Source organism: Apteryx rowi, unplaced genomic scaffold (genome assembly GCF_003343035.1).
Source record: "Apteryx rowi isolate R43461 unplaced genomic scaffold, aptRow1 scaffold_1388, whole genome shotgun sequence".
Lineage (NCBI taxonomy): Eukaryota > Metazoa > Chordata > Aves > Apterygiformes > Apterygidae > Apteryx > Apteryx rowi.
The window spans coordinates 1-20,107 of NW_020447628.1; the positions used below are offsets into that span (position 1 = coordinate 1).

A 20,107-nucleotide genomic window follows, 5' to 3' on the forward strand; every position below is an offset into this window, starting at 1 on the left:
GTATCTCATTTGTTTCTCCTACACAGTTAAATATAGACACACCAAAATGTAAATCAAACTTACTTTGTTGAGTTGTAGAAGGAAAGAAACGAAGCAGAGGTTCACAATCCTCCCGAAAGGTTGTTCTGCTTTGGTTAGCTAGGCAATTTCATGACAGATACGTTGTCTTCACACACCCCGATTCCCAAGGGCACATGCTGGGCACAAGGTTGGGCCCCAGGAAAGCTCTGGGTCCCCGGGCTTCCTCATCAGCAGAAGGCTCCCACTCGGCACCTCGGCTGGTGGCGCCAAACTCCCGGCATGAGGCAGGGGAGTCTGTTTTGGGCAGCAGAGGATCAGCGCTCTCAAGCAGGGACAGATGTTTTGAGAAGCACAGAGAACAAATCCTGGGACTGGAAAAGGAAGAAGCTGAAGTGAAAATTAAGATCGAGTATATCGGCTCCTTTTCAAAACGGGTGCTTTGTCCCTGTCAAGGGGTCACAGCTAGCAAATAATAGACATAACTAATGGGCACAGATTATGCTTTTGCACAGTCACATGGATTCAGAAATGAAGCCCTTAGTGCCTTCTCTTGGCATCTACTAAAGTAGATCTGTAGGAAAAGTATTAAACTAAAAATCAAATGCTACTTAAACATTAGCAACAGGATCAAGTAAGCTAATGCTCAGCTCAGAAGAGGGAGTCTTTGAAAACTGTAAATTAAAAAGACATTCAAAAGACAAGTCTCTCTGGTTGGAGTCGGAGGACATTTGGGTGCCGCTGGCCTCTGCCTGCTGGGAGCTGCTGCCCATGCTGGGGGACATGAGCGTCGGACCGGGGGAGACCTTCCAGCCCCCCGTTCCTACGCGAGGCTCCTTCCCCGGGGATGCGCGTTTCCACCTGCAGCTCTGACTCCCTGAGAAACCAGTTAACTCCAGAGAACAGCGAGGAGGCGGCGCATGGGCCTGAAAGCTCCCTCTAACCCAGCGACTACCTTGGAGGACAGCCCGCTGCCTCCAGACACTGTACCCACTCAAACCGCATGTGGCCACCTCGGCGCAGAGGGGCCGGGCGCAGCCGCTGTTGCCCTCCCGCAGCAGCACTGAGTCCTGCCAAGCTGCCCGGCCGCGCAGTTGGGCCGCCACTGCCGGGACATGGCAGGGCTCATGGCTGCGCGGCGCCCACTGCCTCGGCGCCCTCAGCCATCTCTGCCTGCTGCTGCCACCGGTGAGCACAGGGCCTGGGGCCGCTGTGGCACCTTGCTCGCCTACTTTTCCTGTTACTAACTGTACCAGACTAGTCAAGTTGGTTGCAACTCTCCACAAGGTCCACACTACAGCAGCCTTAGTATAGCCTTAGATGCAATGCTCTCCTGACAGGCTGCAAATGCTTTTCCAGCTTCCCTCAATGCCTCTTCACCCATGAAAGCTTCCTGCTCCCATGGACTCTCATGGAGCACCTCTCAGATGACCTATATCCCTAAACTTTCCTCCAGATGGGAGGAAGTCATTCCCTCTTCTTCCCCCACCCCGGAGAGCAGGCAGCCCTGGTCAAATCCTAGCTAAATATCTGGAATACTCAGTTACTACAATAACAGACTGCGTATTTGCTTTCAGTTTTTGTTCTTCTGTTTCTCTGCTCTCACAGTCCCCAGCTTTCGGTCAGAAGGACCTCATTTGCCTGCACTCTCCACCAATCTACAATTCTCCCTCCGAGTCATTTTGTTCAGGCAACTTTAGTCAAATGCAAATGGACCCTGCAAGGTGGATATATTCAACTGAAAAGGATAAAACATTTATGAGTTAAGATGAAAAGTAAAAAAAACCAACCAAACAACAAAAAAAACACAGCACACAGCCAGACACTAACAAGCTACCAAACGTTAGTATGTTCACAACTCCCAGCAAAACCTCAGAGCATCTCTACTGGCAGGTAGCTGTCAAAGAGGCAAGGAAGAGTCCTATCTCTGCAGCTCTCCAAACTGAGCACCCCAGCGGGACCCCAGCTCCGAAAGCCCTCACTTCCCTGATCCAAGCCTGGGCTTCAGCAAAGCTCCCAGCTCAAAGCGTGTGTTGAGCTACTGTGTAACACACACATGGAGGGAGGGGGGAGAAAATCAGTGCAATTCTAAAGGAACCGCTGGAAAGAAAAAAAAAAAAGAAAAAAAACACCCCATGGTTTCCACAGACTAATATACAGCCAACCTCAACACAAAACTCTACCACACACCATTGCCTGCATTTTAATGCATAAATAAATAAAAACCTATTTGATCAGCAAAGCAGAAAGACAAGCAATCTGTAGCAAGCTACACTCTACTTCATGGGCACACTCTGCTTCTTCCAGGAGCGTTCCACCAGTTGCCTAGAGAAGCACCTGTGCAGATACATGCTCAGAGCTTTTATCTGCAGTGACAGAAACATGTTCAAAGAGACAGAAGTAACTCAAAGACTGAACAGCTTTCCTCATACACAGGGAATGCCACGCTCCTTGCACAAGTACTACCTCCTGCCGGCTTTCCCTCTAGTTTCCTCTCATCACTCCCTATTGCCATTCCTTGCAAGGAGGCCATAATGTGATCTTCAGTTATCTGACCAACATGTTTCCTCATTCCAGCTCAGTGCAAGACCCTGATGATGCACTGAATTTTACATTGGGATTGGCTAGGGTGTCTTTTCAGCACACAGAGAGAGAGAGAGAGAGAGAGAGAGAGAGAGAGAGAGATTGACCATATCTACATACAGAAGTTGGTTAGGAATGAAATAACATACAAATGGAGCTGCCTCAGCAATCAAACAAAAAACAAATAAGGAACTGAAGAAATCCATGGGTCATCACAAGGCTCTTTCTCATAGCTAGTGCACTGCTGCGCCTCAGTTGCTGTCCAAGACATAAGCACATCTCCTTGGAACAGCATTGATTCACTGTGTGACACTCCTCTGTCTGCCAGGGAGAAGCCACAAGGCAGCAAGAGTCTGAGATATTCCTGCATTCATGAAGTCATGCACAAGACTGCAGTCTTCTCTCAAGCTCTGTTACAGTCTTCCCTTTTTGAAGCTCTTTCTCCATAGTGTATCATGAGGAAGAAAGCACACTTCTCATTTATTACTAGATTAGAAAGACTTAGAGAACTTACCTGTAGGTTAAGGACTGCTATATCTCTCAATTTGTTTCATCTTTACACTATACAGCTTCAATTATTTCAGTCTAAGTGGGTTATAGATGTAACACACTTGTCTTCCTGCTTGCCTTCCTTTCTGCTCTCTCAGTGCAGGGAGATAACAATATAAAGCCCATAAAACTCCTTGGAAATAAGCCATGCTGAAGACAGACTTATCTGTGAACCAAGAAACCTAGTTAGCAAACCAACATACAAATGGAGCTCTAGTAAAGGCTTGCTTACCATGACTAAATAGGTACTCTGAGAAAGAAAGAAAAAAAAAACATAACCAGAGTTGTTTTACCTCTCCCCTCCAAATACAAGAGGAAAACTGAATATCCTACCTTAGTTGCATATGAAACTGTATACTCATTGGGTTCCATGAATGCAGCTCACTGCAACAGTGTGCAGTTGCAAGCATCACAACATGAAAGGGTTCATTTCTCCTTCAAGGTACTGCATGAACCATCAGATCCACAAACTGCAGAACACAAGCGTCCTTCTGTGGGAGTAACCCAAAATGCAACAGAGCACTTCCTATTGCTCTTTTGTTTAGACCCTCCAGATGCTAACGCTTTTGAGCATGCCTTGCACTTAGTTTCCATGGCCCAGCTGTACATCAGATGTGGAGAACTTCAAACTTCATTTTAAGCTTGTAATGAAAATAAACCACATTTACATAGTACTGTCAGAATGCAAATGAGTCCTGTATTCTGTGCTGAACAAAGTCATTATCTCTTAGCAGATCTATTCATGTAGTGATATGCTTCAAAAAGCCTCAGATTTTAAAAAAAGAATAAAAGCACACTCCTCCCCCTTTCAATATTATCTTTAAAACGAGGGCAATTTTAAAAAGGGGAAAAGAATAAAAATAAAAAAGGGCATCACAAAAAACGCAATGTTCAAACATCAAGAAATACAAAATACACAAAAAGAAATTCAAAGTTCAGATTTAAGCACTATCCAGAAGCCAGCTAATTACAACCGGCTGCTATCAGGGTACTCACACTCAGGGAATTCTTTACATGAATATCGAGTCAGCACCTCTTATCGGTGCTAAACTGTAATCGACATTGTATCTGTTGCCATAATTCATGCCTACTGAAGTACATTAACCATCAAGCTAAAGTCTTAATTTCATTTTTTTTCCACAAAAAAAGATGATCTACTCTATTTCACCAGCGGTTTCATTTTTCTTCTTTTTTTTTTTTATTATTTCTTGAGAATCTAGATGTGGTAGAATGCTAGAGATGATCTGAGTGACAAACAAGTGCAAGGTATAGTTGAAATATGTAACTAATGTCAGCAATCAGATACAAACTCTATTTGTAATAAACACCTATTTTAATGTCTTCAGATCAGATCTAGACTGAAGATCATTTTAGAAAGAATTTACAACTTTTTTATTTTACAGTGATTACATTATACCTTTCCTCCATCAGACAGACTGCAAACCTGGGCCCAGAAAGAAAACATACGCAAGTTGGCCATCACAAGACCTAACAAAATAAAAATACAACCAGATCAACACTAACAGATTTCTCCCTTTATATCAAGAGCATCGCTTTAAAGAATCTTATATCACTGCAGTCTTTCAATGTGCGTTTCCTTGTTTGCAACCTATCTACCAACAGATCGAGTGCAACACTGTTTTCGGAGTACTGTGAATTACAGTTATTTTTCTACAGCCTTTTCCCTTTACAGAGGATTCAATTACCAACAAAGTAAAGAAACACACACCATCAGCTTTCACCTAAAAGCTGGCAACTACAAAAGGCTGTACATCATTATAACCTCCCCGTTAGCAGCTCTCAGGGAACACACACGTTCTTCATCTCCTAGCTTTCATTTTGCAGGGCTCCTTTAGGAAGTTTTGTCCCAAGACTAACAATTTTGTTTGATTAACATGTTTTGTTGTTCAGTACTTCAGGGTTCATACACTGCCCTTGTTAAAAACACTCTTGGCTACACCTATGCTAGTGACTGGATCAGTTACAGGATTCATCTTCTGTCTTTGAGGTCACCTGGCATAGCCTGGCCAAGTCTGTCCTATCAAAGCTTCTTCATCAATAAGACACAGATGCCACATCAAAACAATTGGAAATGATACTGGTCCATGTCAGCTTCTGAAACATAACTCTCGATGCCAAAGAGATGCCAAATAGAGCCCAAGAAAACACTCTGATCAGGTACTCTGCAGGGTGAACGTGGCAGTTATTGAGGAAATTATCACTGCTTGGTTCTGGTAATATTAAAGGTAAAGGCTTGTGTTCTTCAGCCATTCACTGCATTACAGGACTAACTAGAATCAAATGAAAACAGACTGTTTGGATCTTTCAGGTTAAAAAAAATCCACCCCAAACGAGCAGCTAAGAACATTACAGTTGCTGTGATAACAGCTCAGCTGGCAGCAGAGATGGTCTTGCTGTGCATTTTCTGTTTTGTCCTTGTAGCTTGTGAAAGCTACAATTCTGAACTACAATCACTAACATTTATAACAGTGCTTCTTCAAAGACACAGGGCAGACTGTGCATTGAGCTGAACAGATGAGAACAGAGAATATAGGAGCCATAATTTGTAGCCTTATATCTGTGAAAAAGCGTTTTTTAATATATGTATTGATATGCAAAATAACTTGATTTTTATGTTTGAAAGAAGTAGGATTATCCGCCAAAGCCTTCCTCAAATTTACAACATTAATCCTACCTTCCCATATCAAATTTCAACATCATGTAGGTTCCTGTGATAATTTTCTAAAGCAATGTTTAACAGTACTGGGCATTCAGCTGCCTGAAATCAGGTTGCATAAACAAGAGGAGTTGATTAGACAAAGCTGTAGGTAAGCAGCCTGTGGAAGTACAACTGCAGGATATAGCGGATACCAAGAACTTTGCCAAAGGAAAACAGACAAGTCAGGAACTTTTTACACTCACAGTATGGATTTACACAGAAATTCTCCAGTCGTGCAAGTTTTCTTAATCATGCGCTACAGGGTGTTCTTGTACTTTCCTCTGAAGCATCTGACCCCTGGAGTCTCAGAGGTGGGATATAAGAATTCATTCCATAAATTCCAAGATTACTCCAATTCTCAAATCAGCCCCCAAACAAAACAGCTAGATTTCTCAAGAACCAAATTCCTAAGTTCTCTTTGATTAAACAAAAGCCCCTTCCCTCAACTCGGAGGACGCAGTCTCCTTAACACCAGCTCTTCCCCACCTTTTACCTTGATCAGCAGCACACAGGTCCAGAGAGCAGCTTTCATATCTGCAATCAGTTGGCCTGGAACAAAGAATAAATCTTGCATTGCATGGATGAAACTTCCTATCTAGTAATACAATTTATTGGAGAGTTTCCACTACACTCAATTTTCTGCACAACTTTATTGCTGTTTTAATTCCCCTGGCACCATCTCCCAGTATAACAGCGAGGCAGAAACAACCACTTATGCCCGAGTTCATTAATGACTTGCTATTTAAATACCTCATTCAATCTTTCTCTTATGGTTGCTGTATTATTTATATCTGTACCTTTGAGATAATAATCAAGGGTTTTGCATTTATAGAAAACAAATTCCAGGAACAGTCTTCTGAAATTCTCCCTAGGCAGCTGATTTAAGAAATTAGCCAGGTCAGCTACAAGCCAGATTGAAACTGCTTCTGCAAGCCAATGCTGCTTCCCATTTATTAGCTCACTTTATCCAAAGTAGATGACAAAAAGCAGATTAAACACTATAAAACCAAAATGGCTGTACTGCATTAAATATTCTATGGCCATTACTCAAACTGTTAAAGGAGGCGTCCCTATACATCATGGACTATTAAGTCCTGAACTGGAAGTCAATTTCTTGGATTCAATCTAAAGTAGTTTTAGCATGTTCCAGTGAACTGAGTGGATCAGGACTCATGGGAAGGATTTTGATCCCTGGGACCACAGGCAGAATAACAGTAAATAGGAACGATATCCAGCCTGCCTCTGTCTGCCTCAAAAGCCTCTTAACTTTTACAGGATTTCACACATTACCAACAAAGAATAAGCTTACGTGATGCTTTGCATTAAAAGTAACAGAGACAAGCAAGACTCTTCTGTATAGGTAAAACACATTTACAACACAAGAAAAAACAAAGAAAAACAGTTTAATATTTGGTTAGTACCTAACAGTCCATCTATACTGCCAATTGCAGTGTAATTTAGCTGACAAACTTCATTAAGTATCAAGTTTATTCTTGGCCATTTAAACATTATCTACCAAAATAACATTTAAAAAAAAAAAAAAAAAAAAAACACCCAAAGGCATTCCAACTCATATCAGCACATATTTTGACAGAAGGAAAGAAGAAAAAGAAGTGGCTATAAAGGTGCCACTTCTTATAAAATATTACAAATTTTCTCTTTGTGTTTGTTAGGAAATAGTATGCAAGTTTCTAGGCTAATAAATTAATTCATTTGTAAAAGAGTCTAGAAAATCCCATCAAATTTGAGCTTCAGCTGCACCAAATAGTACTCCAACAAGCCTGTAACTGGAAGACAAAGACAAAATATAAGGGAGACCAACTTTATTTAATGTTATCCTATTATATAGCCATTGTATCTTACAATTGTTTGAATGTCATTCCTTAAGTTTAATTAAACATGTCATATGATGTATGAAATTATAACCCCTTCCTCCAAAGAGAAGCAATATAACCCTCTTTCGGCTTAAACCAAAGGATTTCAGGGAAAAACTACAGAACAGCTTCGTGATATTTATAGACAATCGCTCCTTCGTTGCCTTCAACGGACAGAACCATAAACACAAAGGAAATTTGGGCAAGTTTAATTCCAACTTTGTCCCTGAGTTTGACAGCATTTGCTTGTTACAAATCAGGCAATTAACAGCTTTCACATTAAGGATCACACAGATGCATAAGAAACCAGGGGACAGCTTCAGAGGTCTACATTTCCTGCCCCCCCCCCCTTGCAGTTTCCTGCTACATAAAATATATTCCAAAACAAACAAAAAAACCCAAAACACTAAATTTCTTACAGACCCAATTCAAAGGAGAAATGTATCCCTAATTTGCAAATAAGCAATAACTAAGCCACCATAAATGTCTTCCTGATTAATAAGAAATTCCATTTCCACTTGTTGAGAAGCAAGAGAAGTTTATAAGCCTTTCCACTATGAAATCAAACTACTATATACTTCCTATATACTATGAAATAATTTCCCTTTAAGTGCATACACAGCATTGATTTTAAACAAGATTTATCAGGCTAGACAGCCCACTGTCTGAACAATGAGATCCCACCATTGCCTTACTTATGACAACACTAGCAGCAGGAGTAGTATCACTGTACAACTGGGATCACGAGACTAGACAGGACGGCACGAATTCAAGATCATTTTGTATGAAAACTTCAGAGCGCATTAACTGATGGGCTACACAAATTTCTCATCCCAGGAAACATACGATTTACTTTACAGATTGAGATGTTCCCATAAGGTCCCCAAGTTGTATGGAAAAAAGAAAAAACAGCCTGAAAATAATGCTTACATGCAACTCCTTTGTGTTTTTAAACTATGACCTAAGAGGTAAAGGTAAAGCAACTCTATGCAGTGGTAGTTCGTAATAAAAAAAAATTTAACCCTCTGCAATCTATAGAATTGTACTTTATAACAAGCTCCATACCTGGCAGAGGCAAGAAAAAAGCTGCAAGGCAAGTCAGAAGAAAAAAAAAAATTTTTTTTAAGGCAAAAAAACCCTACCAAATTCACATAACAGTACAGAATGCCGTCCAGTTTATTTCATTTAGACAGATTTCATAACAATTTCAGAAGAACTAACAAATTTCCATCTACCTTCCAGCAAGGCAAAAGAAGTAACGCCACTAGCTGAAGAGAGGCACCTTCCTTTTCCTCCCACCTTTATGTGTTGACTTCTCTAGGATGACCTCTCAGTCATCAAATTCTCATATAAAATGTCTCTGGCAATATCCTTTAAGTACTAGAGCTTAAAAAATATTTATATTTCTAACAGTGCCAAACTGAATACAGTGACACCAGAAAGCATTTCTCTCTGTGAGCAAAGGTTACTAAGGTGAATTCCACAATGCCATTACAGCAAAGGGTTCTTTAAGCGACTCCATGGTTCTTGGACAGCCGTGTAATTAGACTAAAATCTTTAGACTGCACATGTTTGAGCACACATTTTCCATCACTTGACATTTTTGGTCCATCCAAACACTGCAAAGGGAACACTGATTATTAAAACCTGCCATTTGCACAGTCCCAAACTGCCAAATTCAGATCTTAGATAAGCATTAGAATATACCTCTTAGTAAAACATAGAACAGCAGCCCAGTATCTCATTTTATAGCTTTAGTATGTCCAAATTTTTCAACAATCAAAAAAACAAAGTTTAAGACTGAACAAGTAAATGCACAAGACGAGAAAAATCTAGTTGAAACAAAAAGAAGCATTTTCTGTCTAGCAACAAAAGTCTCAGTATGCATATGCACAATTGCCAGAAAGAAATCTTATTAGACATTATTATGTCTAATTGGTAGACAAGCAAAAGTCACTTTGAGACAAGAATTTGTTCATGCTGGCATTTAAAAATCTCAGATAAAAAGCAAAAAACAATGGAGTAGAAGATTGTTGGTTAACTCAACCTTCTAGAACTTCAGCTTCAGTGCGACTGTACTTACCAGTGCCTTTTGTAAAGCTCAGCCCCAAACCCCCTTATATTTATTATTCAGTCAAGGCTGCGTGGTATTTTTGACAATCAATACCCTCAAAAATGGATATGCGGAATGAAATACATAAACTTGCATAGTTAGCATGGACACACAGTGTGTTCTATTAACTTACTTGTAGATGTCAGAAGCTTTCTGTTCACTGCTTTACACTTCAAGACACTGATGATTCAATTTCTCTGCACTCAACTCTATGCTCTAGTTCAACAGCAGTTACAGGGTTATTGGTCCTTGCTCTAATGCTACGTTCTTCGGCATTTTTCATGTCAGACAATTTCTTCTCCAACCAGTTAGCCCAACTTTGAAAGGGCTTTCTTAATAACATCTTAATTAAGATGTAAGGCATGCAATGCCTTCATCCATGTATGCCCAACTGGTAAGAATGGAAGCTCCCCAGGTGAACTCTGTCTCAACTAGGTTACATCAGAAAGATACATCCTGGCTACTCGTTCACCAAAGAGCACATTGTGCATCATTCTTTTCTACAGGCAGCCTCAAAGAAATGACTCAGTTCTCTTTCACTGTACTGATTGGTTTAGAAGAGGAAATAGTATTCAGTTGGCAAAAATTTCCATTTCAGTTCCAGTACTGATGGTTTTAAGAAATTCATATGGAAACATTTTTCTGCACATATTTTACGTGGAAAAATATAGCCCTTCACTGCAAGCATGCACAAGAGCTGTTCCGCACATGAGCATTTTAGGTTCCTTTCTTCATGTACTGTGAGAGGAACTGGCTTCTGACAAAGCCGATGAGCTTGGTCTCTGTGCAGAACATAGTAACGATGGTTGCTGCGAGGCACAGAGCTCCCACGCTGATATGAATCAGCCTTGCCATCCAACCCTTATCGCAGCAGAAGAATACCTACAACAAAGGCAACAAGCAATTGGAGGAAAACTAGTCAGCACAAGGTGGATAAACCATCTCAGTAACAAAAGGTCCAACACCTCTCTTGATCATGCTACCAACATTATCAAGGCGAGCACTGTAAGCAGCTGCTAGGAAGATTTGCCACATGCATTGATCCTACAGTAAAAATTACCTTTGGTAGTCACGACACTTGTTTTGCTAGAAAAAGAATTTCTGTCAAACAGCAAAAAATAAGCATTCAGTATATACCTAATAAATGTGGAAGTTATTCTTATTTGCCATGTAGAAATACATTGATACATTAGAAAAACTCTCCTGGTCCACATAAGTGCCATTTTGCAGCAAGGTATTAAACTATATTCTAACAAAAATCCCATTGGAAATCTTCCATTCCAAAATATACAGCTCTCCTTTTTAAGGCATAATGGATTTAAATTTGTCAAGCTCTTGTACATTGAAATGCTACCATCTCTGTAATAATCGGTCTGTCCAAATATGATCCAGTAGTCTGATAAACAATTTTAGGGCAATTTTCTGTTTTCATCATTCCCCCCCCTTCCCCACTGCTTTTTTTTATTATTATTTTTTAATGGTTCTACTACAAGATTTCAAGTCTTATTAAAAAACTGAGGAGCTTAAGTCATCTATAGACAGTAGAAATACACTAAATTTTATTTCTCTTGTCAGATACACCTTCTCTAGGTGGCAGAGGTAATTACGTATCATGTAGAAATATACACATGATGAAGTTCAATATATCACATGTATTCATTTAGTCTCTTAATAGATATAAGCAGCCTTGCAAGCCTGTAGTGAAAGGCTTCCAGCCTATATCAATGAGCTTTTCTGATAATTTAATTTCACTGCTTGTGGAAACACAAGTCATCTGACATTAATTTTCACAGTGAAAGCAAACCTGACAAAGATACTTACCTCTGAGAAAACGGTAATTGCTCCACTTATGATATAAACAAGTAGTAGAAGTGGTGAGGGCAGCAAGCCTGACAAAGGTCTGCAAGTGCTTTCTTTGAAGAAATCATAGATAAAGTGGATGCTGTGAGCTATTCGAATACCCATATTAAAGCAGTTGGCAAGGATAAATCCTACACTGCCATGCCAATGGGTCAAGAAATAAGAGATGCACAGGAATGTGAATGACAAGGCCAGCATGACAAAATTATACCTAGGGAAAAGATGAAACAATTTAAATAACACATCCAGTTATAATACTTATTTACTAAATGTATATTTGAAAACAAATGCCACAATTTATTTTCTAAAAAGAGGAATGGACAAATTGTCTTATCCTTTTCTAATGGAAATAGAGACAAATCTGAGAACCGAGATGGTAACAAAAAATTTCATTGGAAGAGTGGAAAATCCTACAAATAAAAACCAAGCACTACCATTATGTGAGGGAAATTCTATTTCAGTAGTTAACTCTGTAATCACATCTGAAAGTCAAATTTAGTAACAATAGTTTGCAATGGTTGTAAAAATTTGAAGTTTTTGTGCTATGTTATATTAAGTAGCTATTAAAAGAAAAATAATGCTCAAAAATAAGGTGAAACCTTACTCAGGTTCTGCTCTGAACAGTGGCTTTGAAGACAAGTTCACACTTTAAAGGGGTAATGAAAGTAGACCTTGTCAATCTAAAATAGGTACTTCTTTGCCTGTGGAAAACAGCTCATTTAAATTAATTTTAAAATGGTCTTGTAATGGACAGCTGCTACAGAACTGAAAAAAGTCTGATAGCAGCATTGCAGGGGGAACCAGACTTTCTTTGGGAAACCAGAGAAATTAACCCTTTTTTCCATATCCTATTAATCTTACAGTCACACCCAAAGCATCCAGGCTAGGAAATTAAAGGAAGATTCACTAGACTTATACTGCAAATGCTGTTTTCCTGAAATTTGATGGACTTTTATACAACTAGCAATGAGCAGTGTGGTTGAAATATTGTACTGCACCATACTTCTAAAGCTTACCTCCTGACTCCCAGCAGTAGAACTGGTTTCAAATTTGACATCTCCAAAACACATTTGCAATTCCCCAAAAGAAGGCTAGACAAATTCACTAATGTACTTTGAGCTAACCTTCTGCTTCAGTGCAAGCTTTCATTCAAGAAATCTAATCATAGTATCAAAATCATTTCTTAAGTTTCAGTTAATAAGAGCTCAATTAAATTACCAAACTTAACATTGACCCAAGGCTCAAGAAAATTCAGTTCTATAAAATTTGATCTAGTATCACCAAATATAATGAAGGCTTCACACAAGAGATTATATGTTTTAAAACATTACTTCCGTTTGGATTTTTTGCTCTTTGCCATGTCTGATGAGATGAAAAAGAACAAAAAACTTAGCAGGGAAAGAATAAATCCTCTCATTGGCACTGTATTTCAAAAAATTTCTAACATTTGGGGGACTAACTCTTCTAAATTTACCAAAATGCTACATGAATGAAACGGGTCAAAAAAGAGATAATGAAAAGTGTACTTCAGTTAATTTTTTTCCAAATACATAAAGTTTGAAAGCCTTCCATAAAATGAATATTAATATACTTTGAGAAACATCACCATCACCACCTTCAAGACCAAAAAATTACCCACAACTAAGACATAATAGGCAATGCAATATAGTATTTGTAACAAAAAAACAGCAGCACGTTTTTTAAAGTAAAACGAGACTGAGTAGATCTTTACAGCTGTTAAGTCCTTGCCTATAGGGCACAGAACCAAAAGATTTTGTTTTCAATTTCATTCATATTGAAGAGAACACAGAGGAATCTTAAGCATTAAGAAACAATCAACCTCTTTCTCTTTTCAACAAAAGCCAGCTTTGCTCCACCTAGGCACAGATGCAGGATATAGTCAGGGGAAAAGGGGAGAGGAAAAAAAAAGAAAGAAAAAAGCTACAGTTTAGGTCATTCGGAACAACTGATATGCAGTATTTCTGAAATTGCACATGTAAATAAATGAAACTGTTTAATAGTTACGAGATTTGAACGACAGTTTTAAATGACAGTCTGTTTTAAAACTAAGTTCAAGTTAGTTTCCAAACACACGTTCATGCAGAACAACAGTTCTCTGTTTAGACACTGAACTCCAAGAGAATCATATAAAGATTAACTACAGCAATAGTCTAGTGGCTACTGTTACCTACTTGTCTACCTCTTCTTTGCACATCAAAGCAAATGTGAAACATTCCGTTACTCCATTGACAGCAAGAAATAGGACATATAAAGAATAACACCGGAGGAGACTTGGACCTAAAAAACAAAACAAAAAAAAACACATGAAAATGATTAATGTACCATTAATACCATTATATCTATTACAAAACCAAATTGTTTTTACATTCACTGATACTAAGAGATAAAAGTTGTAATGTTATCATTGATGATAATGGAAACAAGTTCATCTGGACAAGCATCAAGCCTAGATATCTTTACAGGAAAATCAATGAACTAAATGAGGCAAAATAAAAACATAAAACCCAAAATACACCAGAGTAGTCATTATTATAGTAACAGAATATATCTCCATGTATTAGTGACAAGACAGTTCAAAACAACAGACAGGACAGAAGTACTGAAAACTGTCTCGGTTACACAGCCACATGATTTTACTTAAGATCACCATACAAATCAGGCATCAGCTTTCAAACAACATGCTGGAGTTTAAAGCCTGATGTTATAAGCAGAAATATCTAAATGCTTAACATTTAAAAGTAAAAAAGTCTCATGGAGTTACTCTAACTCAGATGATCTTAACAATGAATAAGGTAATTGCAATTTATTTTAATACCCACTAAGTAACATCCCAAGGACATTGTTTGATGGTGCAGAGCTCTGTCATACATGACTGTCTTCAACACAATATTATGTCACACCATGCTTCATCTTCCCTGTAACCTTCTCTTAAGACGTATGTGAAATGAAAAAGGCAAGCCGGACTAGAAGCCTCCTGCAACAGGACAGGCAGAGTCTCCAGACAGAAACACCACCAAAGCTGGTCCCACAGAGGAGCTGCTAGGTCTTCACCCAGGAGGCAAGGAACCAAGCCAGCAAAAGGGGTTCTGCTACTGAACAAATTTCCATGCAGGAAGACAAAAAGCTTCTGTGAAGAGGAGCTACAGTAGGATGATTGCATCTTCTAGCAGGAGCTAATATAAGTCAATTGACAAACTACTATTGAAACAGAAACATGCAGAGAAGACAGAGCCTGAGAAAACCCCAGTTTGTGTGTCTATGCTTCAGGAAGAAGTAACTAACCTCTGCTTTTCCATCTGCAAATCCCAGGTGGCCTACTAACTGCTTGACTGCTTCTCTGGACAGATTTGTAAATCTTATCTCTTAATATGCAAAACTATAGTGAGATTGTTATCATTACATATTTTAGCAGTACAAGAAGTTTTTATCTTTTCTAGATAGAAGCATAGATTCTTTGGTTATGATCCGTACTTCAACAGCCGAGTTCACAAGTTTGCATTATTGAGTAGTCAAATACATACAATCCTTTAAATGCATTATTTTCCAACAACACAAAATTTCAGAAAGGTAGAGCCCCAAACCCGACCACACTTACTTAGAGCTCTTCAAACCATTTAAACATAAGATAACTACATATTTAAAGATGCTATAATGAAGGGACTAGTTCTACAATCAGACAAGTTAAATCACTGATTTCAACAGGACTTACGCAAACAAATTTCTGTGAGCACCAACTAACAGGTCATGAAAGCAGGTTATCATTAAAAAGCTACACTGGTTCTAATGAAGGGCAGGTACACACACATAAAAGTCCACATGTAACAGTTTCTGCAACATTCATCCATCTGCCTAAACGATCCTGTTTTCTGCACAACTCAATTTTATCCTGTACAGTCCACACACGGCGGTCTTGTGAGGGATGCTCCATTATTTTATTGGAATAACACAGCAATGATCAGCTTCAACTGGAACTAGCAACAAACCCAAGATTTTTAAGAGTCAGATACAACAGAGTTTACAGAGGTGGAATGGAGGGCGCTCTGCAGCCATGCAATCGTCATTATACTGCATGTCCAAGAGTAAGTGCTCTGGATCCCAAGACAAGATAATTTCTTCATTGTAAGCAAACCTGCAGATACCATTAATACTGCTGCTGAGCAACGTTATAGCTTCCATAAACTTCACAAGCTCTGATGAGAAAGTCAAAATATTCCAAGTTTAAATGTGAGCAACAGGACAAAGAAACAAAACAATTTAGCCAAAACAAGAACAGGTAATAACAGAGAGTATAATTCAGTTCCTCATTAGGACTCAATATTTTAAGTTCCTTTTCATCTGAGATGACCTTGCTCGGATAGACAGAACGGCTGATTTACCCAAGAATTCATAACTGCTACAGTTTCCCTTTAGAAAGGATTGCTACTTTGCCAGCTCTATAAATCTTTACCTGTTCCAGAACTGAGCATCGAGCCTCCATAAACATCCAGAGCCAGCTGAGAATAGGCATAGCCAAAAACTGTGATGGTAAGGCCAATCAGAAGGACAAGTTTCAACAGCAATTCTAACACACTTGCAGCCGTAGCAACATCATCCTGAAAAAAATAGTCAATTACATGAATCAGAAACAATACAATAAGTTATTTTCACAAAGAAAAGCTGCTTAATGGAAAAAAATCAGTTTGTATGCTGCAGAGAAGTGTCAAAATTATCCTTTGGTATTAAATTAACAATACACACTGTCTTAACTTCCAAAAAATTTTTATATGCTTATTCTGTTCTACAGCTTACTTATTCAAAACTTTATGCAAATATTCGCCATCAATATGTCTGCTCAAGGAGATGGGCAAACAGCACATTGCTCCATCCCTGCTAAAAAGTTAGTAAATTGTAAAGAAAGGCACTGCGCTTGCCTAAGGCCACAATCTCAGCTAGCAGGAGAGTCAGGTTTTTATTGCTGCATAGGACTGCAGGATTTGCTACAGCAGAACAAGTAACCTGCCAGCTCTCCTGCCTCATTCCCGGAAGCAGCTGACACTAGATACCCTGTGAAAACTCCTAAGTCATTTTGCCAGGTGTGCAATACTGCATATAGAACATGTTACATATGCCTTCCTTACTCAACCAACAACCTAAAGCAGGGGATTTGTTTAACTGTGTGCTACTGTGCAAGTACTAGGATTACTAGAAAAAGTTATCCAAGTGCAGTACGAGGAGAAAGTCCAGGCTGAACTTCATGCTTGATCAAGTATTTCTTACCTAGAGCATGCATGAATGCTCCACAGAACAAACCCCTTGCTCTTACATTACCTACCATAAACCTCTGTTATTCTACATAAATTCAAAAGCTCAAGTAAAACGCACTCCAATTCCTCTCTTTTCAAAATTGCATTCTTTGGAAGCATTACAGTTTAATACGAACAAGTTACTTATACTCGTAAGCCAAGTATTTTCAAAAGGCATTCATTTGTTAGATTAAATCATGAAAACATGGTATTTTTACAATATGATTGCCTAAGTACATCTGAAAATGCACTGTACACAAGGGTTTACATCATACTATTTAGAGCAGATGATGTTAACATCAGTTAGAATATAATGCAGTATTATGCCACTGCATACCTTAATTTCAATTTTGTTAGAATTTTACCTATTTTCATTTTGTTTGGTCTAGCCTCACTTCATTTTTGTTGTTCATTTTTGCTTCAAGTTTTTATTTTCAACTTTAACAGGCTCTATCCTCAAAAATTTAAACACACACTTCTGTCAGTCCCTCTCTGTGACACAAAAAGCAAGCTGCATTTGACATTTAATTAATCTTAATGAAACATACCTGTTTCTGGTGCTTTACATTCTTCCCTCTTTCCAATACTTTAGCAAAAAAGACATAAAAACTCTCTTCGATAGGTAAAAATATAAACCTGGCCACCAGTGAACCAAGATTATTTATGATATCGTATACACCTTTAAAAAGAAAGGATACCAACAACTCATTTTAAGAACCAATTTAATTCCAAGTCTGTAACAAAGATGCATATTCTAATTTAACATATCCACTGAACAAAGAAAACAAGTGGACCTTGGTGTCACCTAGAAGTGGTATTCCCTAAAAATTCTGACGAATGACAGCAACCACACCCTGAAAACACAAGGTTTGCACACAGACAGATAGCAGAGCTAGAGCAAGAGTATCAACTATGGAGACGTGAATCTAGCAACAGCACCAAAATACACTTAAAATTCCTACTGTATTGGAAGTTAAAAGACCTTGATAAATAGGATTCTGTTCACTGAATGGGAAGAGGAATGTAAAGATTTTACTAAATACAGGACAAAAGAAAGATATCCATCTTTAAATGTAAGGTTCTTCTTTCTTTTTACTTTCATTCACTGAGGTGGAAGAGCAATCCTGTACAACATTTTACTGGCACTTCCATCCTCAGTAAGATGCCAAGTACTGCTCCAAACCTACTAAGACACCTATGCATATTACTACAATACAATCACTCATAGCATATGGAGCTGGGTATAAGGATAAGTGTTTTACATGTTCACAGTAAAATAATACAGTATCATCGGACTTGGAACCACCATTTCTCAATGGTTTGAAAACACAATTATTTCTGCCCTCATCAGTCTCTTAAAAACCCTTTGAGTAAGAGGCAGCTCAACTGTTCCTCAGGAAAGGAGGATGGTAAGCAGCTGCAGTTCCTGGGAGCAAGCTTTTACGCTCCATCAGTATTTACAGGCGAACATACTGTTGCCAAAAATTAAGAGTAGTTTGAACTAGCCACAAAACTTCTAAGAGCGGGCCTGCAATTATGGCCTATTTTCGTTCCCTAAGTGGTAAGATCTGAGATGCTGCCAACTTAGGCATCTGAATTGCTGCTGCCGTACATTACTGCATAATCACAATGAATCTTTTCACAGAATGCAACTCAGTCTGAGATGCAATGCTATGAACAACGCAAAACGTTCTTAGAAAATTTTAACATTCTTCCTGTAACAGCAGCTAAACAGATACAAAAAGATGACAAAAACCAGCAAGAAAACAAATACAATTACAAAAAATGAAGGCAAATACAAATGTAATGCATCAGATAGTACTAGACCCCTACTAATGAAGATTTAAAAAAAAAAAAGAGGTATCTTATACCTAATTAAAAAGTTTTGATCCAGAGAAAAATTAAATTAAAACCAAGTACCTTAAATTCTCTCTTCTATATCCATTTATCAGTCATTCTCTGACATGTACCTCAAAGTCACAAAGGTTTTGAAATCTTCCCAGATTTTCAAGTTAGCTTTTAAATTCTGTAAATTATTTTCAGAATTAACTCAAAAACAGGGACTTAACTGCACCACCATTCCACAACAACATTGCACTTACCCTGATCTCCAAAATTTAACACATTCAAAAAAGTCATCACATATCGTTCACCTGCAAGTTCAAAACACAGACATTAACAGCAAGCACCGAATGTAGTCTCTAAAACCTTCCCAATATTTATTCAGATATATCCAACACTAAGGATTCAAGAGACAAGGTCAAATGGGACAGCAGCTGGTTCAGAAGACCCTCAAAAGCATCATTCAGGTTGGAAACATCTGCTGGTGGCAACTTCTCTGAAAGTCAGCCTCCCAACAGCTTTCTCAACTTCCAAGTCAACTATATAACTAGTATATTATTCATTAGCATCTCTATTTTCCACTCATCTGTTCATCTTTAAAGATTTCTATTGCCTTTTCAGTGAAGAAAAATGTCACCAGCTCATACTACAACATACTCGAGGACAGTGGAAGTAAGGAATTAAAAATAAGCTTAAGTTCAAAATGTCATTTAAAAGATATTTATTATCTAAGAAAGTTGTATAAAAGTTTCATAAATACATTCACAAATCAAGTATTACCTTGACATAATGTTAAAGAATATAAAAATTATCATCCGTTTCTAGGACAAGGCTGGGGGGTTTGGGGTTTTTTTTTTTTAAGTTTGTTTTCTTCCCCACACAGAGCAGAGAACAGGCTAGCATTAGCTGACCACATTGGTGCCCCACCACAGCAGGGTGGCCTGTCTCCTCATCATGGAAGCCCACCCAGCTGTACATAATTATAGCTTATCTATATACATGCAGTATGCCCAAACAGTTCCAGAAGTCCCAAATACATTGAACCAACCAAAGTGTGTACGCATAGCACGTACCTACTTCCTGATCGCTTCTGAGGAAGAAACAGCCAAAAGTTGGCTGCTGTTGCCACAGCAATTTATCCAGCTTTTGGGCTCCTTCCAACCGCCCCTCCTTCCAACCGCCCCTCCTTCCAACCGCCCCTCCTTCCAACCGCCCCTCCTTCCAACCGCCCCTCCTTCCAACCGCC

At 38.7% G+C, this 20,107-nt stretch overlaps 1 protein-coding gene and 1 long non-coding RNA gene across 2 annotated transcripts in view; both read right to left on the reverse strand.

The window, feature by feature from the left end:
- Positions 1-6: 6 nt before the first annotated feature.
- On the reverse strand, positions 7-6,356 carry LOC112961801. Its single transcript, XR_003252119.1, has 4 exons — positions 6,073-6,356; positions 3,484-4,638; positions 3,116-3,316; positions 7-392 (listed from the first exon to the last, which is right to left on the reverse strand). It is a non-coding gene; the product is annotated as an uncharacterized LOC112961801 (long non-coding RNA).
- A 1,579-nt stretch (positions 6,357-7,935) lies between these two features.
- Positions 7,936-20,107, reverse strand: part of RFT1 (RFT1 homolog) — an 18,473-nt gene continuing 6,301 nt past the window's right edge. Inside the window, exons 7-12 of the mRNA XM_026057334.1 lie at positions 19,122-19,172; positions 17,568-17,698; positions 16,185-16,329; positions 13,909-14,014; positions 11,678-11,927; positions 7,936-10,738 (exon numbers count right to left, since the gene is read on the reverse strand). Of these exons, the coding sequence (XP_025913119.1) occupies positions 10,574-10,738; positions 11,678-11,927; positions 13,909-14,014; positions 16,185-16,329; positions 17,568-17,698; positions 19,122-19,172 (848 nt within the window). The 3' untranslated portion in view covers positions 7,936-10,573. The remainder of the gene's footprint in view (positions 10,739-11,677; positions 11,928-13,908; positions 14,015-16,184; positions 16,330-17,567; positions 17,699-19,121; positions 19,173-20,107) is intronic.